Below are 25,782 nucleotides of genomic sequence, written 5' to 3'. Positions count from 1 at the left end.
CCACTGTTACAGAACAGTAAGTGTATATCGAGTCCCTGTGTAATACACACACAAACCACTGTTACAGAACAGTAAGTGTATATCGAGTCCCTGTGTAATACAGACACAAACCACTGTTACAGTAAAGTTATACGTAGTGTAATCGACCAGTGTGTATATCGACGGACACAAAACCACTGTTACAGAACAGTAAGTGTATATCGAGTCCCTGTGTAATACAGACACAAACCACTGTTACAGAACAGTAAGTGTATATCGAGAGTCCCTGTGTAATACAGACACAAACCACTGTTACAGAACAGTAAGTGTATATCGAGTCCCTGTGTAATACAGACACAACCACTGTTACAGAACAGTAAGTGTATATCGAGTCCCTGTGTAATACAGACACAAACCACTGTTACAGAACAGTAAGTGTATATCGAGTCCCTGTGTAATACAGACACAAACCACTGTTACAGAACAGTAAGTGTATATCGAGTCCCTGTGTAATACACACACAAACCACTGTTACAGAACAGTAAGTGTATATCGAGTCCCTGTGTAATACACACACAAACCACTGTTACAGAACAGTAAGTGTATATCGAGTCCCTGTGTAATACAGACACGACCACTGTTACAGAACAGTAAGTGTATATCGAGTCCCTGTGTAATACACACACAAACCACTGTTACAGAACAGTAAGTGTATATCGAGTCCCTGTGTAATACAACACAAACCACTGTTACAGAACAGTAAGTGTATATCGAGTCCCTGTGTAATACACACACAAACCACTGTTACAGAACAGTAAGTGTATATCGAGTCCCTGTGTAATACAGACACAAACCACTGTTACAGAACAGTAAGTGTATATCGAGTCCCTGTGTAATACACACACAAACCACTGTTACAGAACAGTAAGTGTATATCGGGTCCCTGTGTAATACACACACAAACCACTGTTACAGAACAGTAAGTGTATATCGAGTCCCTGTGTAATACACACACAACCACTGTTAAACATAAGTTATATCGGTCCCTGTGTAACACACACGAACCACTGTTATATCAGTAAGTATATCGGGTCCCTGTGTAATACACACACAAACCACTCTGTTACAGAACAGTAAGTGTATATCGAGTCCCTGTGTAATACACACACGAACCACTGTTACAGAACAGTAAGTGTATATCGGGTCCCTGTGTAATACACACACGAACCACTGTTATATAACAGTAAGTATATATCGGGTCCCTGTGTAATACACACACGAACCACTGTTACAGAACAGTAAGTGTATATCGAGTCCCTGTGTAATACACACACGAACCACTGTTATATAACAGTAAGTATATATCGGGTCCCTGTGTAATACACACACGAACCACTGTTACAGAACAGTAAGTGTATATCGGGTCCCTGTGTAATACACACACGAACCACTGTTATATTACAGTAAGTATATATCGGGTCCCTGTGTAATACACACACACACCACTGTTACAGTACAGAAGTGTTTATCGGGTCCCTGTGTAATACACACACGAACCACTGTTACAGAACAGTAAGTGTATATCGAGTCCCTGTGTAATACACACACGAACCACTGTTACAGAACAGTAAGTGTATATCGGGTCCCTGTGTAATACACACACGAAACCACTGTTACAGAACAGTAAGTAAGTGTATATCGGGTCCCTGTGTAATACACACACAACCACTGTTACAGAACAGTAAGTGTATATCGGGTCCCTGTGTAATACACACACGAACCACTGTTACAGTACAGTAAGTGTATATCGGGTCCCTGTGTAATACACACACGAACCACTGTTAGAGAACAGTAAGTGTATATCGGGTCCCTGTGTAATACACACACGAACCACTGTTATATTACAGTAAGTATATATCGGGTCCCTGTGTAATACACACACACACCACTGTTACAGTACAGAAGTGTTTATCGGGTCCCTGTGTAATACACACACTACACAGATGTATGTGAATTCTCTTACGTTTTTCTATTTGATATACCCTGCTATTTTATCTACAGTGTATTTTGTTTTTTTGTCGACGTATACATTATGTATAATCATCTGCCATTGTTATCATTCTCTGGGCTATGGTTTTCAATATAATGTATTAACGGGAATATTCTGTTTGACAGGAAATCACATCCAAACAGGAAAACAGTTACACAGACACTACACAACTCCCGATGAACTCAAGTAAGTATTTAAATGTATTACCTATCCTCAAAGAAACCCAAAACGATAGACAAGTTATCTCAGAATAATCACTGAACAAAATTTGACTTCGTTATAAATTATTTGGGATATTTCAAATATTGGTGCCGTGACCAGGATTTTCAAATAATGCACAAAATACAAAACGGTGCCGTTGCCAGGATGTAGTCAAAGGTTATGCCAAATTGAATTTATCATGTGCATTTTGTGTTTATTAATAGGAAAGCGAAAGAGGAATGGTCAGATTTCTTGAACAGATCTCCAGAACGTTTTAACATTAAACTGCCTGAACTTCCAGACAGCAAAGGTATGTAATATTTTTAATAGAATGAATAAAGTATGAACAAATACTTTGTGTGTGATTTTGTTCAGTCAGTGTTAATTACAAGCAACATTAATAATTTAACTTAAATTTTGTCACAAAATATTACTAGTAGAACTTCTTAAGACCAATTTTCAGTCCCCTGTCGGTGAAACCGGAGGGGACTATCGTGTTTGTTCCCGTCTGTCTGTCCGGATTTCGTTTCCAGACGAGAAAAACCAACGGATTTTGATCAAACTTCACACAATGGTAGTACATGGGAAAATACAGCTTGGGATTGAATTTGGGGTAAAAACGTCTATTACAAAGGTCACTGTTACAAAAAATAGTTTCTTGAAAAAAATCGTTTCCAGACGATAACTTGATAACACATCAACGGAATTTGTTCAAATTTCATACAATAAATACATAGGAGAAAACATAACTTGGGATTGAATTTAAGGTCAAACGGTCACTGTTACTAAAAATAATTTGTTTCACAAATTTTCGTTTCCGGATGATAACTTGAGACAGAATTTTGTTCAAACTTCAAACAATGATAGCATAACTAAGCACTGCCAATAATAACTGGCCATAGATTAGAGACTTTAACTGGCGGCAGGGGACGTGTGTTGCTTGCAGCGGTTACTGCGAGTCAAGTTCTTTTGAGTTTTACAGTTTGACTTTTATTGTACATATTCAGTTGTTTTCAATATCGAATGCTTATGTTATCATATTAATGCCATGCATGTTCGTTGAAACTTATTTATTCATCAATTTTGTAACATTAATTTGATTTGTTTACAGATCAAAGATTTTTAGGATACTCTGTACGATACCTCCGACCAGAAATCACCAAATCTTGGAGGGTAAGCATTTATAGGCAAACTTCAAAACTTTGTTATAGAGGATAAACATTCTCCGTCAACAGCGAGTTTACGATTGGTCGTTCGTGACCGGTCATGTGCAATAAGCCCCATTATGATTGGTCAGTGCAGTATGGCCATTCGTGATTTTATGTAAAATGAGCTGTTTTGTGTTGTAAACTCGTTCATGATTGGTTGAAATCGAACGTGTCTTCAGCATAAATTCCTTTGCTATTGGTCAAATTAAGTAATCCTTTCTGATTCAGTTCTTTTGATATTGCTTATAATGCAAGAATATGTAAAAGATAATCACAATACGATGATGTTGTATACAAACTTTAAGACTAAAAACTCTCGAATTAGCTCTTCATGTGTTGGACACTTCCGCCAAATTTTCAGCATAACATAAAAAATTGATAGTGAATTATCCAGGACACGAAAGGCTTTAGTGTCCGTGCTGGTAGCTTTAATTGGTTTATGAGAAGGTTAACAACTCGGTAATACTGAAGTATATACTGGATATTCTGTCATAGCAAAGGAAATTCGGAAAAAAAGGGTAAAAATGATTAAAAAAAACCAATAATAATAAACTACTATTTTTTCATGTATTTTAATAACTTATGCAATTGAGACTTAAAGTGTATATTTTGTTTGCAGTACACACTGAAACAGGAGCCAACACTGGACCAGTACGGACAGAGGCCAATGCCCGCTAACGTCTTGTAAGTTAATGGCATCACTTTTATAATATGCACCATGTCTATAATGTTTGGGCCACAGCTTTTGACAACATTAATTTATAATGGGAAAAACGATTGTCTGTGTTTAAAACGTTCTAGTAGGATGTGTTATATGCAAAATAATCCTTCACTTTAACATGGCAAAAACTATTTTGTTTAATCATAAACTCAAACTCATTACAGGCATAATGTTATAGAACTCTATCAGCTTGTTGGTTCATACACTGAACTAAAACTGTATTTTAATTGATGATGTATCTTGCGAGTTTGTTGTTTTTGCTGTATTATACAGTTTAAATACACATTGCTGCTAATTATGACAAATTACTGTTAATTGTGATTTTTAAAGTTATTTTAAATTATTGTTTTTTTATTCAGTGCTCGATACAGGGACACCTACCCACAGTATAGCAGAAATATCTCGTCAGAGGCATGGAGATAAACCATCCAACCAATAGTATTCATTGTTTCAAAAGGAGATATCCAATCAGAAGATGTGTGACAAAATATCTTAAGGACTGATGCTGAATTTTGTTACAAAACGTTTTAGCCAATCAGAACTGTAAACATGTGATTATAAACATTGCTCAAATATTTAAAAAATAAATCAGTATCCATACAGCCGAACGAGAACATAAATGATCACTACGGTAAGATGTGGATCTCGAAATACCCCAAAGTATTATTTGATAAACCCATCTCAGTATTTGTTGTTATATGTTTCATTTTATCATAGTTTACATATAGAAGAGGCCTATTTCTACTGTTGTTTACAAACTCTTATTTCTTTGTGATATTTATACTATACATACACCATTTTATACTCGTTGTTCGTTATATCAAGCTTAAGTCGGAACCAGACAAGTTATGTCTATAAAAATATTTGACAATGAAAATAATTGTGATTGAAAAAATAACAATATTTATTTTTGGTAATTAAATCCTTATTGACGATATAGATATAGAATTATAATATTGAAATGTTTGGTTTTTTTTTATAGAAGTTGATCATATATTTACCATGAAGCCTGTTATGTTCATAACCATCAGTATTATTGTTGTTAAGTAACTATTATTTTATCATGCCGTGCTGTGTTAAACATCTCTGTAAATAAATATTTACAAAACAATCGTTTATTGCTGTTTTTCGTTTAGAAACATGATATTGATTTATGCTATCAATATTTGCTAAAGCATGGACGCTACGCTCTATTTGGCAATGTCAGTGTGTTTTCTGAGGGCTATGTCCCGAACCATCAAAACTGAATAGTATTAATCATCCATTTTCACATAACTATTTATTTAATATGAAAATCACGTTATCAAGTTGACATTGGCATAAATTTACGTCTTTCATTTACTACACAGGACCTATCTAACAATTCATTTACACGTTACAGGTATACAAGGTTTAACTCATTTACCCCTGAAATTTCATAATGAACTGGTCTATTCTTTGATTTAGAAGATTTACTTATTCTTTTTGAAGATGGCTTTGCCTAGTTCGTCCACTAGAGAGTCAGAATGTTCTTTCGCTTTGTAAGATACTCCATCGTTTTTGGCGAGGTTGTCTCTACAAGAAAACAATAAAGCATTACTTAAGGCCCGATCACACTGGCGTTTTTTATGTAGGTGTAGAACACGGATTCTATTAATAACAAGGACATGAATAAACTCAGAATAGGATCATTGTACAAACCAATAATTAGATGTACAGTGCAATATAGACCAGGGCCCCCCGTCACCGTAAAACTTTTCTCAGACAGGGCCCGTCACCATCAAGCTATTCTCAGACAGGGTCCGTTACCATCAAACTTATCTCAGACAGGGCCAGTCATCATTTAAATTATTCTCAGACAGGGCCCGTCACCATCAAGCTTTTCTCAGACAGGGCCCGTCACCACCAAATTATTGTCAGACAGGGCCCGGTCATCACAAACTATTGTAGACTGGGCCCGCATCCATCAAAGCTATTGTCAGACAAGGGCAACGACTCCATCACCACCTAGGCACGACAGGGCTCGTCACCATCAAACTATTGTCAGACAGGGCCCGTCACCATCTCAAAATATTGTCAGACAGGCCCGTCAAACTATTCTCAGACAGGGCCGTCACCATCAAGCTATTCTCAGGAGACAGGACTCGTCACCATCAAACTATTGTCAGACAGGGCCCGTCCGTCACCATCAAACTTGTCAAATTCTAGATTGTTAGTTGGTCAGGGGCCGTCACCATCAAACTATTGTCAGACAGGGCCCGTCACCATCAAAACTATTCTCAGACAGGGCCCGTCACCATCAAAAACTATTCTCAGACAGGGCCCGTCACCATCAAAAACTATTCTCAGACAGGGCCCGTCACCATCAAGCTATTCCAGACAGGGCCCGTCACCATCAAACTATTGTCTCAGACAGGGCCCGTCACCATCAACAGGGCTATTTGTCAGACAGGGCCCGTCACCATCAAACTATTGTCAGACAGGGCCCGTCACCATCAAACTATTGTCAGACAGGGCCGTCACCATCAAACTATTGTCAGACAGGGCCCGTCACCATCAAACTATTGTCAGACAGGGCCCGTCACCATCAAACTATTCTCAGACAGGGCCAGTCACCATCAAACTATTCTCAGACAGGGCCCGTCACCATCAAACTATTGTCAGACAGGGCCCGTCACCATCAAACTATTGTCAGACAGGGCCCGTCACCATCAAAACTATTGTCTCAGACAGGGCCGTCACCATCAAACTATTCTCAGACAGGGCCCGTCACCATCAAACTATTCAGACAGGGCCCGTCACCATCAAAACTATTCTCAGACAGGGCCCGTCACCATCAAACTATTCTCAGACAGGGCCCGTCACCATCAAACTATTCTCAGACAGGGCCCGTCACCATCAAACTATTGTCAGACAGGGCCCGTCACCATCAAACTATTGTCAGACAGGGCCCGTCACCATCAAACTATTCTCAGACAGGGCCCGTCACCATCAAGCTATTCATTCAGACAGGACCCGTCACCATCAAACTATTCTCAGACAGGGCCCGTCACCATCAAAGACCCGTCACCATCACCAACTATTCTCAGACAGGGCCCGTCACCATCAAAACTATTGTCAGACAGGGCCCGTCACCATCAAACTATTGTCAGACAGGGCCCGTCACCATCAAGCTATTTCAGACCCGTCACCATCAAACTATTCTCAGACAGGGCCCGTCACCATCAAACTATTGTCAGACAGGGCCGTCACCATCAAGCTATTGTCAGACAGGGCCCGTCACCATCAAACTATTCTCAGACAGGGCCCGTCACCATCAAACTATTGTCAGACAGGGCCCGTCACCATCAAACTATTCATCAGACAGGGCCCGTCACCATCAAACTATTGTCAGACAGGGCCCGTCACCATCAAACTATTGTCAGAAGACCCGTCACCATCAAAACTATTGTCAGACAGGGCCCGTCACCATCAAAACTATTCTCAGACAGGGCCCGTCACCATCAAACTATTGTCAGACAGGACCCGTCACCATCAAACTATTGTCAGACAGGACCCGTCACCATCAAACTATTCTCAGACAGGGCCCGTCACCATCAAACTATTGTCAGACAGGGCCCGTCACCATCAAACTATTCTCAGACAGGGCCCGTCACCATCAGACAGGACCCGTCACCATCAAACTATTCTCAGACAGGACCCGTCACCATCAAACTATTCTCAGACAGGGCCCGTCACCATCAAACTATTCTCAGACAGGGCCCGTCACCATCAAGCTATTGTCAGACAGGGCCCGTCACCATCAAACTATTGTCAGACAGGGCCCGTCACCATCAAGCTATTGTCAGACAGGACCCGTCACCATCAAACTATTGTCAGACAGGGCCCGTCACCATCAAACTATTGTCAGACAGGGCCTGTCACCATCAAGCTATTGTCAGACAGGACCCGTCACCAACAAACTATTGTCAGACAGGGCCCGTCACCATCAAAACTATTGTCAGACAGGGCCGTCACCATCAAAACTATTGTCAGACAGGGCCCGTCACCATCAAACTATTGTCAGACAGGGCCCGTCACCATCAAACTATTCTCAGACAGGGCCCGTCACCATCAAAACTATTGTCAGACAGGGCCCGTCACCATCAAACTTTTCTCAGACAGGGCCCGTCACCATCAAACTATTCTCAGACAGGGCCCGTCACCATCAAGCTATTCTCAGACAGGGCCCGTCACCATCAAACTATTCTCAGACAGGGCCCGTCACCATCAAACTATTGTCAGACAGGGCCCGTCACCATCAAACTATTGTCAGACAGGACCCGTCACCATCAAACTATTGTCAGACAGGACCCGTCACCATCAAGCTATTCTCAGACAGGACCCGTCACCATCAAATATTCTCAGACAGGACCCGTCACCATCAAACTATTGTCAGACAGGGCCCGTCACCATCAAGCTATTCCCAGACAGGGCCCGTCACCACCAAACTATTTGTCAGACAGGGCCCGTCACCATCAAAATATTGTCAGACAGGGCCCGTCACCATCAAACTATTGTCAGACAGGGCCCGTCACCATCAAGCTATTCTCAGACAGGGCCAGTCACTATCAAATTATTTCTCAGACAGGGCCCGTCACCATCAAGCTATTCTCAGACAGGGCCCGTCACCATCAAGTTATTGTCAGACAGGGCCCGTCACCATCAAACTATTGTCAGACAGGGCCCGTCACCATCAAAGCTATTGTCAGACAGGGCCCGTCACCATCAAACTATTGTAAGACAGGGCCCGTCATCATCAAACTATTCTCAGACAGGGCTCGTCACCATCAAACTATTCTCAGAGAGGACCCGTCACCATCAAACTATTGTCAGACAGGGCCTGTCACCATCAAACTATTGTCAGACAGGGCCTGTCACCATCAAGCTATTCTCAGACAGGGCCCGTCACCATCAAACCATTGTCAGACAGGGCCCGTCACCATCAAACTATTGTCAGACAGGGCCCGTCACCATCAAGCTATTCTCAGACAGGGCCAGTCACTATCACATTATTCTCAGACAGGACCCGTCACCATCAAACAATTGTCAGACAGGGCCGTCACCATCAAACTATTGTCAGACAGGGCCCGTCACCATCAAACTATTGTCAGACAGGGCCCGTCACCATCAAGCTATTCTCGGAGAGGGCCCGTCTCCATCAAATTATTGTTAGACAGGGCCCGTCACCATCAAGCTTTTGTCAGACAGGGCCCGTCACCATCAAACTATTGTCAGACAGGACCCGTCACCATCAAGCTATTGTCAGACAGGGCCCGTCACCATCAAGCTATTGTCAGACAGGGCCCGTCACCATCAAACTATTGTCAGACAGGGCCCGTCACCATCAAACTATTGTCAGACAGGGCCAGTCACTATCAAATTATTCTCAGACAGGGCCCGTCACCATAAAACTTTTCTCAGACAGGGCCCGTCACCATCAAGCTATTTTCAGACAGGGTCCGTCACCATCAAACTTATTCTCAGACAGGGCCAGTCACTATCAAATTATTCTCAGACAGGGCCCGTCACCATCAAACTATTCTCAGACAGGGCCCGTCACCATCAAACTATTCTCAGACAGGGCCCGTCACCATCAAACTATTGTCAGACAGGGCCCGTCACCATCAAACTATTGTCAGACAGGGCCCGTCACCATCAAACTATTCTCAGACAGGGCCCGTCACCATCAAACTATTCTCAGACAGGGCCCGTCACCATCAAACTATTGTCAGACAGGACCCGTCACCATCAAACTATTGTCAGACAGGGCCCGTCACCATCAAGCTATTCTCAGACAGGGCCCGTCACCATCAAACTATTGTCAGACAGGGCCCGTCACCATCAAACTATTGTCAGACAGGGCCCGTCACCATCAAACTATTGTCAGACAGGGCCCGTCACCATCAAGTATTCTCAGACAGGGCCAGTCACTATCAAATTATTCTCAGACAGGGCCCGTCACCATCAAACTATTTCTCAGACAGGGCCCGTCACCATCAAGCTATTGTCAGACAGGGCCCGTCACCATCAAACTATTGTCAGACAGGGCCGTCACCATCAAGCTATTGTCAGACAGGGCCCGTCACCATCAAAACTATTGTAGACAGGGCCCGTCACCATCAAACTATTCTCAGACAGGGCTCGTCACCATCAAACTATTCTCAGACAGGGCCAGTCACCATCAAATTATTCTCAGACAGGACCCGTCACCATCAAACAATTGTCAGACAGGGCCCGTCACCATCAAACTATTCTCAGACAGGGCCCGTCACCATCAAGCTATTCTCAGACAAGGCCCGTCACCATCAAACTATTGTCAGAAAGGACCCGTCACCATCAAACTATTGTCAGACAGGGCCCGTCACCATCAAACTATTTTCAGACAGGGCCGTCACCATCAAAACTATTCTCAGACAGGGCCAGTCACTATCAAATTATTCTCAGACAGGGCCCGTCACCATCAAGCTATTGTCAGACAGGGCCCGTCACCATCAAGCTATTGTCAGACAGGGCCGTCACCATCAAACTATTCTCAGACAGGGCCCGTCACCATCAAGCTATTGTCAGACAGGCCCGTCACCATCAAACTATTCTCAGACAGGGCTCGTCACCATCAAACTATTCTCAGACAGGGCCCGTCACCATCAAACTATTGTCAGACAGAACCGTCACCATCAAACTATTGTCAGAAGGGACCCGTCACCATCAAACTATTCTCAGAAAGGACCCGTCACCATCAAACTATTCTCAGACAGGACCCGTCACCATCAAACTATTGTCAGACAGGGCCCGTCACCATCAAACTATTCTCAGACAGGGCCCCGTCACCATCAAACTATTTTTCAGACAGGGCCCGTCACCATCAAGCTATTCTCAGACAGGGCCCGTCACCATCAAACTATTGTCAGACAGGGCCCGTCACCATCAAATATTTCAGGGCCGTCACCATCAAACTATTGTCAGACAGGGCCCGTCACCATCAAACTATTGTCAGACAGGGCCCGTCACCATCAAACTATTCTCAGACAGGGCCCGTCACCATCAAGCTATTCTCAGACAGGACCCGTCACCATCAAGCTATTCTCAGACAGGGCCCGTCACCATCAAACTATTGTCAGACAGGGCCCGTCACCATCAAACTATTGTCAGACAGGGCCCGTCACCATCAAGCTATTGTCAGACAGGACCCGTCACCATCAAACTATTGTCAGACAGGGCCCGTCACCATCAAACTATTGTCAGACAGGGCTCGTCACCATCAAACTATTGTCAGACAGGACCCGTCACCATCAAACTATTGTCAGACAGGGCCCGTCACCATCAAACTATTGTCAGACAGGACCCGTCACCATCAAACTATTCTCAGACAGGACCCGTCACCATCAAACTATTCTCAGACAGGGCCCGTCACCATAAAACTATTGGCAGACAGAGCCCGTCACCATCAAACTATTGTCAGACAGGACCCGTCACCATCAAGCTATTCTCAGACAGGGCCCGTCACCATCAAACTATTGTCAGACAGGGCCCGTCACCATCAAAACTTATTCTCAGACAGGGCCCGTCACCATCAAGCTATTTCAGACAGGGCCCGTCACCATCAAACTATTGTCAGACAGGGCCCGTCACCATCAAACTATTCTCAGAAGGGCCGTCACCATCAAACTATTTCAGAGGGGCCCGTCACCATCAAACTATTGTCAGACAGGGCCCGTCACCATCAAACTATTCTCAGACAGGGCCGTCACCATCAAAACTATTCTCAGACAGGGCCCGTCACCATCAAACTATTCTCAGACAGGGCCCGTCACCATCAAACTATTGTCAGACAGGGCCCGTCACCATCAAACTATTTCAGACAGGGCCCGTCACCATCAAACTATTGTCAGACAGGGCCCGTCACCATCAAACTATTGTCAGACAGGGCCCGTCACCATCAAACTATTCTCAGACAGGGCCCGTCACCATCAAACTATTCTCAGACAGGGCCGCCATCACCATCAAACTATTCTCAGACAGGGCCCGTCACCATCAAGCTATTGTCAGACAGGGCCCGTCACCATCAAACTATTGTCAGACAGGGCCCGTCACCATCAAACTATTCTCAGACAGGGCCCGTCACCATCAAACTATTGTCAGACAGGGCCCGTCACCATCAAACTATTCTCAGACAGGGCCCGTCACCATCAAACTATTGTCAGACAGGGCCCGTCACCATCAAACTATTGTCAGACAGGGCCCGTCACCATCAAACTATTCTCAGACAGGGCCCGTCACCATCAAACTATTGTCAGACAGGGCCCGTCACCATCAAACTATTGTCAGACAGGGCCCGTCACCATCAAACTATTGTCAGACAGGGCCCGTCACCATCAAACTATTGTCAGACAGGACCCGTCACCATCAAACTATTCTCAGACAGGGCCCGTCACCATCAAATATTGTCAGACAGGGCCCGTCACCATCAAACTATTCTCAGACAGGGCCCGTCACCATCAAACTATTGTCAGACAGGGCCCGTCACCATCAAACTATTGTCAGACAGGGCCCGTCACCATCAAACTATTGTCAGACAGGGCCCGTCACCATCAAACTATTGTCAGACAGGGCCCGTCACCATCAAAACTATTGTCAGACAGGGCCCGTCACCATCAAACTATTCTCAGACAGGGCCCGTCACCATCAAACTATTCTCAGACAGGGCCCGTCACCATCAAACTATTCTCAGACAGGGCCCGTCACCATCAAACTATTGTCAGACAGGACCCGTCACCATCAAACTATTGTCAGACAGGGCCCGTCACCATCAAGCTATTCTCAGACAGGGCCCGTCACCATCAAACTATTGTCAGACAGGACCCGTCACCATCAAACTATTGTCAGACAGGGCCCGTCACCATCAAGCTATTCTCAGACAGGGCCCGTCACCATCAAGCTATTCTCAGACAGGACCCGTCACCATCAAACTATTGTCAGACAGGGCCCGTCACCATCAAACTATTCTCAGACAGGGCCCGTCACCATCAAACTATTGTCAGACAGGGCCCGTCACCATCAAACTATTCTCAGACAGGACCCGTCACCATCAAACTATTCTCAGACAGGGCCCGTCACCATCAAACTATTGTCAGACAGGGCCCGTCACCATCAAAACTATTCTCAGACAGGGCCCGTCACCATCAAACTATTGTCAGACAGGGCCCGTCACCATCAAACTATTGTCAGACAGGGCCCGTCACCATCAAATATTCTCAGACAGGGCCCGTCACCATCAAACTATTCTCAGACAGGGCCCGTCACCATCAAACTATTGTCAGACAGGGCCCGTCACCATCAAACTATTGTCAGACAGGGCCCGTCACCATCAAACTATTGTCAGAACAGGGGCCCGTCACCATCAAACAGACAGGCCGTCACCATCAACTATTCAGACAGGGCCCGTCACCATCAAACTATTTCAGACAGGGCCCGTCACCATCAAACTATTCTCAGACAGGGCCCGTCACCATCAAACTATTGTCAGACAGGGCCCGTCACCATCAAACTATTGTCAGACAGGGCCCGTCACCATCAAACTATTCTCAGACAGGGCCCGTCACCATCAAACTATTCTCAGACAGGGCCCGTCACCATCAAACTATTGTCAGACAGGGCCCGTCACCATCAAACTATTGTCAGACAGGGCCCGTCACCATCAAACTATTCTCAGACAGGGCCCGTCACCATCAAACTATTCTCAGACAGGGCCCGTCACCATCAAACTATTGTCAGACAGGGCCCGTCACCATCAAACTATTGTCAGACAGGGCCCGTCACCATCAAACTATTGTCAGACAGGGCCCGTCACCATCAAGCTATTCTCAGACAGGGCCCGTCACCATCAAATTATTGTCAGACAGGGCCCGTCACCCATCAAACTATTGTCAGACAGGGCCCGTCACCATCAAACTATTGTCAGACAGGGCCCGTCACCATCAAGCTATTGTCAGACAGGACCCGTCACCATCAAACTATTGTCAGACAGGGCCCGTCACCATCAAGCTATTCTCAGACAGGGCCCGTCACCATCAAACTATTGTCAGACAGGGCCCGTCACCATCAAACTATTCTCAGACAGGGCCCGTCACCATCAAACTATTGTCAGACAGGGCCCGTCACCATCAAACTATTGTCAGACAGGGCCCGTCACCATCAAACTATTGTCAGACAGGGCCCGTCACATCAAACTATTCTCAGACAGGGCCCGTCACCATCAAACTATTGTCAGACAGGACCCGTCACCATCAAACTATTCTCAGACAGGACCCGTCACCATCAAACTATTCTCAGACAGGCCGTCACCATCAAACTATTCTCAGACAGGGCCCGTCACCATCAAACTATTGTCAGACAGGGCCCGTCACCATCAAACTATTCTCAGACAGGGCCCGTCACCATCAAAACTATTGTCAGACAGGGCCCGTCACCATCAAACTATTCTCAGACAGGACCCGTCACCATCAAACTATTGTCAGACAGGGCCCGTCACCATCAAGCTATTCTCAGACAGGGCCCGTCACCATCAAACTATTGTCAGACAGGGCCCGTCACCATCAAACTATTCTCAGACAGGGCCCGTCACCATCAAACTATTGTCAGACAGGGCCCGTCACCATCAAACTATTGTCAGACAGGGCCCGTCACCATCAAACTATTCTCAGACAGGGCCCGTCACCATCAAACTATTCTCAGACAGGGCCCGTCACCATCAAACTATTTCAGACAGGGCCCGTCACCATCAAACTATTCTCAGACAGGGCCCGTCACCATCAAACTATTCTCAGACAGGGCCCGTCACCATCAAACTATTGTCAGACAGGGCCCGTCACCATCAAACTATTGTCAGACAGGGCCCGTCACCATCAAACTATTGTCTCAGACAGGGCCCGTCACCATCAAATTATTCTCAGACAGGGCCCGTCACCATCAAACTATTGTCAGACAGGGCCCGTCACCATCAAACTATTCTCAGACAGGGCCCGTCACCATCAAGCTAATTCTCAGACAGGGCCCGTCACCATCAAACTATTGTCAGACAGGGCCCGTCACCATCAAACTATTCTCAGACAGGGCCCGTCACCATCAAGCTATTCTCAGACAGGGCCCGTCACCATCAAACTATTCTCAGACAGGGCCCGTCACCATCAAACTATTGTCAGACAGGGCCCGTCACCATCAAACTATTGTCAGACAGGGCCCGTCACCATCAAACTATTCTCAGACAGGGCCCGTCACCATCAAACTATTCTCAGACAGGGCCCGTCACCATCAAACTATTGTCAGACAGGGCCCGTCACCATCAAACTATTGTCAGACAGGGCCCGTCACCATCAAACTATTCTCAGACAGGGCCCCCGTCACCATCAAAACTATTGTCAGACAGGGCCCGTCACCATCAAACTATTCTCAGACAGGGCCCGTCACCATCAAACTATTCTCAGACAGGGCCCGTCACCATCAAACTATTCTCAGACAGGGCCCGTCACCATCAAACTATTGTCAGACAGGGCCCGTCACCATCAAACTATTGTCAGAAAGGGCCCGTCACCATCAAACTATTGTCAGACAGGGCCCGTCACCATCAAACATTTCATCATCAAACTATTCTCAGACAGGGCCCGTCACCATCAAACTATTGTCAGACAGGGCCCGTCACCATCAAGCTATTCCAGACAGGGCCCGTCACCATCAAACTATTGTCAGACAGGGCCCGTCACCATCAAACTATTGTCAGACAGGGCCCGTCACCATCAAACTATTGTCAGACAGGGCCCGTCACCATCAAGCTATTCTCAGACAGGGCCCGTCACCATCAAATATTCTCAGACAGGGCCCGTCACCATCAAAACTATTGTCAGACAGGGCCCGTCACCATCAAACTATTGTCAGACAGGGCCCGTCACCATCAAACTATTGTCAGACAGGGCCCGTCACCATCAAACTATTCTCAGACAGGGCCCGTCACCATCAAGCTATTCTCAGACAGGGCCCGTCACCATCAAACTATTGTCAGACAGGGCCCGTCACCATCAAGCTATTCTCAGACAGGGCCCGTCACCATCAAGCTATTCTCAGACAGGGCCCGTCACCATCAAACTATTCTCAGACAGGGCCAGTCACCATCAGACAGGACCCGTCACCATCGAGCTATTGTCAGACAGGACCCGTCACCATCAAACTATTGTCAGACAGGGCCAGTCACCATCAAACTATTGTCAGACAGGGCCCGTCACCATCAAGCTATTGTCAGACAGGGCCCGTCACCATCAAACTATTGTCAGACAGGGCCCGTCACCATCAAACTATTCTCAGACAGGGCCCGTCACCATCAAACTATTCTCAGACAGGGCCCGTCACCATCAAACTATTCTCAGACAGGGCCCGTCACCATCAAGCTATTCTCAGACAGGGCCCGTCACCATCAAACTAATGTCAGACAGGGCCCGTCACCATCAAACTATTCTCAGACAGGGCCCGTCACCATCAAGCTATTCTCAGACAGGACCCGTCACCATCAAACTATTCTCAGACAGGGCCCGTCACCATCAAACTATTCTCAGACAGGGCCCGTCACCATCAAACTATTGTCAGACAGGGCCCGTCACCATCAAACTATTCTCAGACAGGGCCCGTCACCATCAAACTATTGTCAGACAGGGCCCGTCACCATCAAACTATTCTCAGACAGGGCTCGTCACCATCAAACTATTCTCAGAGAGGGCCCGTCACCATCAAACTATTGTCAGAAAGAACCCGTCACCATCAAACTATTGTCAGAAAGGACCCGTCACCATCAAACTATTCTCAGACAGGACCCGTCATCATCAAACTATTCTCAGACAGGACCCGTCACCATCAAACTATTGTCAGACAGGGCCCGTCACCATCAAGCTATTCCCAGACAGGGCCCGTCACCATCAAACTTTTGTCAGACAGGGCCCGTCACCATCAAACCATTGTCAGACAGGGCCCGTCACCATCAAACTATTGTCAGACAGGGCCCGTCACCATCAAGCTATTCTCAGACAGGGCCAGTCACTATCAAATTATTCTCAGACAGGACCCGTCACCATCAAACTATTGTCAGACAGGGCCCGTCACCATCAAACTATTGTCAGACAGGACCCGTCACCATCAAACTATTGTCAGACAGGGCCCGTCACCATCAAACTATTCTCAGACAGGGCCCGTCACCATCAAGCTATTCTCAGACAGGGCCCGTCACCATCAAACTATTGTCAGACAGGGCCCGTCACCATCAAGCTATTCTCAGACAGGGCCAGTCACTATCAAATTATTCTCAGACAGGGCCCGTCACCATCAAGCTATTCTCAGACAGGGCCCGTCACCATCAAGCTATTGTCAGACAGGGCCCGTCACCATCAAACTATTCTCAGACAGGGCCCGTCACCATCAAACTATTGTCAGACAGGGCCCGTCACCATCAAACTATTGTCAGACAGGACCCGTCACCATCAAACTATTCTCAGACAGGGCCCCGTCACCATCAAAATACTATTCTCAGACAGGACCCGTCACCATCAAACTATTGTCAGACAGGACCCGTCACCATCAAACTATTGTCAGACAGGACCCGTCACCATCAAGCTATTGTCAGACAGGGCCCGTCACCATCAAGCTATTGTCAGACAGGGCCCGTCACCATCAAACTATTGTCAGACAGGGCCCGTCACCATCAAGCTATTCTCAGACAGGGCCCGTCACCATATTGTCAGACAGGACCCGTCACCATCAAACTATTCTCAGACAGGGCCCGTCACCATCAAACTATTGTCAGAAGTTTTTTTACCAAACTTTAATTCCTATGAAGCTGAAATGTTGACATGCAGTGGTTTTTGAGCTACCCATTAGAGCCCTGGCGTATTTATCGGAGGACATCACAGTGTCCGACCAGTTGAAATCTGGCTGTTTTCCGATGTTTCTGGATACCCAATGACATTTATACGGCATGATTTATATTTTATCATATACCAAATTAAAGATAAATTATCTGGCTGTCGATTGAGAGTATTCCTATTGTCATATTCTAAACGGTTGGTTAATAATCATACTTTTTCTGAAATTGGGTAGTGTCATATGGCCGGCCGAGTTATAGACCTTGACCCAGTATTATACTTATACTTATATTAGAAACGAACACCTGTGGTCAGACAGGACCCGTCACCATTAAACTATTCTCAGACAGGGCCCGTCACCATCAAGCTATTCTCAGACAGGGCCCGTCACCATCAAACTATTCTCAGGTTCAAAGTGCCAAACAAATCAAGGTCGCAAGCAATCCCTCCCAGAGTTCATTGCGGTCCCCGCATTTAATTTTGACTTAAGTCTACACTTTTATTTCGAGGGCCACTAGGAACAACCACATATTGTGTGCAAAGCAAGGCGTCTGGCAGAGCAAACATTTTAACCGGCTCGGTAACGATGGTATATAACCTGGCAGAGCAAACGTTTTAACTGGCTCGGTAACGATGGTATAACACCTTCACCGGACATTGATGGACACACGAAGTATCAGTACACTCTGTCGATACTTTTACATAATAGATTGTTGTTTTATGTTATGACATACCATTGTCAGTCACAAAAGCAGTCTACGGATAAAGGAAATCATAACATGCGAAAAGGCGAGGAGTTACTGGTCTTCCTTGTCTAACAGAGAAAAAGATGTTCTCTTGAACCCATTGTCAGAAGGCAGCGATGAAAAAAAGGATTTAATGCCCTTCCTTGTCTAACACGCGAGGGAGCATTTGTGTAAAGAATACAATGTCAACTTAGAATACATAACAGGTTTACGACGCGCAAAAAAAATGATAAAAAAAATAATAAAAATACTGAAAGGTTGTCTACTTAGCCCTGTATCCCATTTCCAGAAAATGGGGTAATTAATTTTAAAATGCTCTGAACACCACAAAAATCATCTGATCTGAATATTTTTTTAACTTACATTGAAGACAATTTATTTCATATCGAAAGTTGAATTACGAGGATTCGTGTAAAAATCGTTAGTCGGAAAAGTACACGCTACATCCTCAGGTCACGATTCCCTAATGAGCACAGGCCGAATAAAATCGCCCTCCATTCAACGAATGCATCCCTGAAATGCAGATCATCAATATAAACTCACTTACTTATAAAAATTGCACAATAGTATCCCTTAGCGATCCCCAGCCACGCTCCATTTATTGTCATGCAGAACAGATGATCACCGATCTCCGCCATTTTTCCTCTTTCGTCTCCGATTTAACACAAGCTCTCTGATTGGTCCACTCGCTCCTAGGAGTCAATCAGAGAGCTTGTATCAAATCGGAGACGACAGACAAAAATGGCCGAGATCGGTGATCATTTGTTCTGCATGACAATAAACGGAGCGTGGGGATCGCTAAGGGATACCAATGTGCAATTTTTATAAGTAAGTGAGTTTATATTGAGGATCTGCACTTCAGGGATGCATTCGTTGAATGGGTGGCGATTTTATTCGGTCTGTGCTCATTAGGGAATCGTGACCTGGGAATGTAGCGTGTACTTATCCAACTAACGATTTTTGCATGAATCTTCGTTATTCAACTTTCGATATGAAATAAAATTCGCCAATAATCCCATCATATCATATACTAGTCCGCTAAACCTGCCTATATTATTAGGCTTTTTTTTTTTTTTTTTTTTGCTTAGGCAAAAAAAAAATATTAAAAAAGCCTAATAATATAGGCAGGTTTAGCGGACTAATCATATACCATAGTGACCAGTAAGGAATTGTCTTCAATGTAAGCTAAAAATATTCAGATCGGATGATTTTTGTGGTGTTCAGAGCATTTTAAAATGAATTACCCCATTTTCTGGAAATGGGATAGAGGGCTTAGCAAACAACCTTTCAGTATTTTTAGTTTTTTTTTTTTTTTTTTTTTTTTGCGCGTCGTAAACCTGTGGTCAACTTAGAATACATAACTGAGACAGTTTTTTTTTATCCACGCTGTTATAAGGCTAAAACATTCCAATCACATTAAAGCCTTATTAAAACAATGAAAAACAGAAAGCGTTTGAAATCAAGAATTGTCCATGTTTGAAATCAAGAATTGTCCATGTTACTAGCCATTTCACTATCAGAGTTCATCACAAACGAACTATGTGTAAAGAAGGATAACTCTGGGTGACTGTAAAACTTACCGTCGGTGGTGGCGAGAGCCTTCAGAACAGTCATACGTTCATCCTGTATGACCTCTACCTTTCCATGGTTTTCTATCAACTCCAGCAGGTAGATATAATAATCGGCAAATCTACAACACATACATTGTATATGTGCACTATTCATGTTCATCAAATCTACAACACATGCATTGTATATGTGCAATATTCATGTTCAGCAAATCTACAACACATGCACTGTATATGTGCAATATTCATGTTCAGCAAATCTACAACACATGCACTGTATATGTGCAATATTCATGTTCAGCAAATCTACGACACATAAATTGTATATGTGCACTATTCATGTTCAGCAAATCTACAACACATACATTGTATATGTGCACTGTTCATGTTCAGCAAATCTACAAAACATGCACTGTATATGTGCAATATTTATGTTCAGCAAATCTACAACACATACATTATATATGTGCACTCTTCATGTTCAGCAAAATTACAACACATGCATTGTATATGTGCACTATTCATGTTCAGCAAATCTACAACACATGCTACATTGTATATGTGCAATATTCATGTTCAGCAAATCTACAACACATGCTACATTGTATATGTGCAATATTCATGTTCAGCAAATCTACAACACATGCTACATTGTATATGTGCAATATTCATGTTCAGCAAATCTACAACACATGCTACATTGTATATGTGCAATATTCATGTTCAGCAAATCTACAACACATGCACTGTATGTGTGCAATATTCATGTTCAGCAAATCTACAACACATACTACATTGTATATATGCAATATTCATGTTCAGCAAAGCTACAACACATACATCGTATGTGTGCAATATTCATGTTCAGCAAAGCTACAACACAAGCATTGTATATCCGCAATATTCATGTTCAGCAAATCTACAACACATACTACATTGTATATGTGCAATATTCATGTTCAGCAAATCTACAACACATGCACTGTATGTGTGCAATATTCATGTTCAGCAAATCTACAACACATACTACATTGTATATGTGCAATATTCATGTTCAGCAAATCTACAACACATGCTACATTGTATATGTGCAATATTCATGTTCAGCAAATCTACAAAACATACATGGTATATGTCCAATATTCATGTTCAGCAAAGCTACAACACATACATGGTATATGTCCAATATTCATGTTCAGCAAATCTACAACACATACATGGTATATGTCCAATATTCATGTTCAGCAAATCTACAACACATACTACATTGTATATGTGCAATATTCATGTTCAGCAAAGCTACAACACATACTACATTGTATATGTGCAATATTCATGCTCAGCAAATCTACAACACATGCACTGTATATGTCCAATATTCATGTTCAGCAAATCTACAACACATACATGGTATATGTCCAATATTCATGTTCAGCAAATCTACAACAACATCGTAACTGATCGGAACCCCTGGAGTATCGAGGATGCAAATCTACAACACATACATTGTGCGTGTATATATCCAATATATATTAACAGTTTATGTTCAAGACTACTCTGACAACTAATGTCATTAGCGAAATTTAACAATAATATGACATAATGTACAAATTACTTTTTTTTGTTAAAATAATACAGATATCTATTATGTAAAATGTTGACAACACCAATCAGGAGGAATGTCTGTCTGTCTGTCTGTCTGTCTGTCCGTCTGTCAACACTTACTCATTTTTCTCGTAGTTCTTTGCGATGTGCTTTGCCTCTATCAGCAGTTCATCCTGAAAGGAAAACAATCAATGTGTGCATTGTTTTTGGCAGCTTCATGATATTATTAAAAGGTATATACCTAAGCATTATGTAGCTGAAAAATGTCATATCCGGAAATTGCTAAACTATTTTCAAAAGAATTACTGAATAAGGCAATGAGGTTTTATAACTATGCTGTATCAGTGTGTGAAACTAAATCATAAATTAAAGCATCGCATTTCATAAATTCGTAACTGCCAAATTAGATCATGGAAAAAATCTTTATATTCACCATACACAAAGAATAGGCTTGATATGAGTTACAAGCCTAAAATAGGCTAATTTCTTAGATAGCGTATATGTGATTACCATTCGCTTGGCGTGCCTGATACTTTCAATGTAGTCTCCAATGAGGGCGTCGAAGTTAGCTATTTGCCCTGCCTGCAAAAAAAATAATTCTATTACTGACACTTATATGGTGATGTACTTATTAGATATCTGTTCTTAACACTGAAGACATGTTACAATATAATTGTCTCTATTCATCCTTTCATCAAATATCAAACATATAAAGTTCGAAACTATCACGAATATCTTTAACCGGAAGTCTTACCTTTGGCGGAAGTGAGCCATCTGATGCCCTGGCTACTCCTGCACGGTCCTCGATGAATCCCATGAATTCCAGTTTTTCTATTGATCCCCCATAACGTTTCTTAAACGGCTGGTTTCCATTCTCTATCCAGTACAATGTTGGGAACGATACGGTCACGAACCTAATATTAACAATATCAGCGATCAAATTATAATGACAGCAATATCATATTTAAGATTAATTGAAATTTAATTTACATGTATGGTTTAAGGGCTATCTACTGGTAACTAGACTTGAAAAACTAACACTAACAAAACCAACGCAAAACATTGTATATTTAGTTTGAGGCTTATTTCACTGACTTGTGTCGATGTCAATACTACTCTTGTACTTTTCCTTCCAATGAAAACCGTAAACAATAATGAAATATATTATATGCTTATCCAACATTACCATTTCTTGGCTTCCTAAAGGAAAAAATTCCCAACTAATCTTGCAAAAATGAAACATCTTTAAAAAGGATGATAATCACTGCCGATTAAGAGTTATGATAAATACAGACACTATACGTACTCTTTCCGTAGTTCAGGCTCTGCTCGGACGTCAAGGTGGAGGAACGTTACCTAGTTGTGAGATAAAGTACAATGCTTATTACAATTATTGTGAAAAAGAGAAATATTTAATGTTCGTAAATTAAAACTCTAAATTGTAAATTTTCTAAATAAAAAAAAAAATGAAAAGTCCCAACTGTCGTCAATTGATCACCACCTTATTACGGAAAGCGACGATAAAGCTACATCTGGTACTGCTACATCTGGCACTGCTACATCCTTGATAATTCAGGGGTTACTATCGGATACTTTGTTTGATTAATTGATTAAATTAACGTCCTATTAACAGCCAGGGTTATGTAAGGACTGCCTCCTAGTATTCTGTAAACCAACTTTCTTTCAAGTGCTATTTATTTTCGCGAATTTCGCGATCCAAGTTTATCTCCGCGAATTAATGTCGTTCACAATTCTTGCACCATAAAAATCAAAGATATTTCCATTCATTAATCCGTGAAACTTTACCTCAGGAATGGGTTTTGAATCGCGCAATTAAGTAGCATCGAAAGGAGTTTGGTTTACAGTATGTGGTGTGTTGGGTGTATGAAGTGCAAGGTTCGTGTTATGTCTTCTTGTATAGTGCAACTCTTGCCCTTTTTATAGTGATATATCATGAGGTATCATAGTAATAGTAACCCCTGGTATTCTTCTAGTATCACGTGATGTTAGAATCATCCGGTTTTAGAAAGAATTTAGATGAACTAATCCGAAACTAGCCCGAGATACTCTGGCCCTGACATCAGACATCTATCTGTCATAATGTCCAAGTCTGGTGTCAGGGCCAGAGTATCTCGGGCTAACTCGAATCAAGGTGCGATCCTGTGATAATTTACTTAGGACGACCTGCAGTGTGTAGGGTGTGTGAAGTGCGTGTTTTGGGAGACTGTGGTATGTTCTTGTTGTGTCTTCTTGTATAGTGGAACTGTTGCCCTTTTTATAGTTTTATTACCGCCAATATTGATGAGACAATTTATAACATAGTCTGCCAGACTAAAATCAAAAACAGATAATGACGGTAAATACTTCAAATGAACGCATCCGTTCTTCCTATCTGTACAAGGTGTTTCAAATAAAATCAGAAAACAATTTTTGAGCATTGACCATTTTTTTTTGCTTCACGTAAAAACACAAATTCAGTCACGTGATTTTTATTTTTATCTGTTCTTACCTCTTCGTCATTTTTGAAAATGCGTGCTAGATCCTGGAATTTGTCAAAGTAGCTATCAGCTGAAAAGCACAATACAAAAACACACTATCATTTAGCTGGTAGTAAAATTAGTAATTAACATTTAAACAAGATCTGCACGTATTAATTTTTTTTATTGATGGTAAATGTTATGAAAATCGTACAAACATCGTAAAACCATTCTTTAACAATATTTTATATGATAAAGCAAGATTTACCTTGAATTAGTCCCACCTTCTAGTGATTGTGACGTCATATTTTGACGTGATTTTTGTGACGTCACAATCACCAGAAGTAATGACTATAGCTGTAAATCCAAACCAAACTGTACAGCTACCTTACAGCTCGAAACTTTCTGGAGGAAGGAGTAAATATTTAGAAATATTTGTTCTATGTCCGATATCAAGTCCTATGTTTCACTGACTGCGCCCTTCATTGGCTAAAGAATTATCGTAACAGAATATGTTTCCAGTGCTATTGGTTTCCACGATTCAAAGTTTGGATTTACTCTCTGACACAATATTGAAGGTGTAACAAGAGGTGAAATTATTGAAAATGGGATGTTTTAAAGCATGCCACGATGGAAGGTTACAAATATCTATACATATCGTTCTTAATTACTAAAATATTTGTTTTCATTTTATCATAATAATAATTTTCCCACATTTATCAGTACCCCAACTACAATATAGTTTTAACTTACTCTTATCATAAAGAAGGGCCATCGCCTTCACCCCGCGGGACGATATAATGCCATGAAAGTTGTACGAGTCCAGACGAGTCGAGTACTGTTTCATGACGTAGGCAAAATCTGAGCCCAACTTTTTAGCGATGAGATCGACGATTGTGTCGACGGTGGTATCTCCATCAAACCTGACATAGGAAATGAAAAGTAAATACCAATCTCTGCATTCAAACTGCAGTATTATCATATTACTACATATTACGACACGGAACTAATATATAATTTTGATGTAGATAATAACTTTAGCAAAAACTGAGAATTTGCTTAATTCGAACACTCAGTTAACTCGATTATTTTCTCAAGGTCCCGTTGAGTTCCATTTAACCGAGTTCCATGTATCTTTCTCCGGACTACGAGTTAGCCATCCTCGATGATTCAGGGGTTAATATCACTGACACTATATCCACCCTTGGACTTCTCATACACGGTGTCATAGTTAAACTGGTGGCAGCTCATGAGAAAAAACTGACCAGTCACAGGCCTGCAGAGACTTCCTTTGAAGCTAACAGAGAGCGC

General features: G+C 42.9%; 1 protein-coding gene and 1 pseudogene across 1 annotated transcript; one reads left to right on the top strand and one right to left on the bottom strand.

Annotated features, from left to right (window-relative positions):
* Nucleotides 1-1,978: 1,978 nt before the first annotated feature.
* LOC138315803 (uncharacterized) lies at nt 1,979-5,271 on the top strand. Its single transcript, XM_069257075.1, has 5 exons — nt 1,979-2,215; nt 2,455-2,540; nt 3,342-3,403; nt 4,058-4,122; nt 4,519-5,271. The coding sequence occupies exons 1-5, from the start codon at nt 1,983-1,985 to the stop codon at nt 4,580-4,582; spliced, it is 510 nt and encodes a 169-aa protein (XP_069113176.1). The 5' UTR covers nt 1,979-1,982; the 3' UTR covers nt 4,583-5,271.
* A 339-nt stretch (nt 5,272-5,610) lies between these two features.
* The window catches only part of LOC138316689 (uncharacterized), a 25,072-nt pseudogene continuing 4,900 nt past the window's right edge, over nt 5,611-25,782 (bottom strand).

Source organism: Argopecten irradians, chromosome 2 (genome assembly GCF_041381155.1).
Source record: "Argopecten irradians isolate NY chromosome 2, Ai_NY, whole genome shotgun sequence".
In the NCBI taxonomy this organism is placed as follows: domain Eukaryota; kingdom Metazoa; phylum Mollusca; class Bivalvia; order Pectinida; family Pectinidae; genus Argopecten; species Argopecten irradians.
The sequence above is the reverse complement of the archived record's forward strand: the minus strand, read 5'-3'. Positions and strand labels throughout refer to the sequence as shown.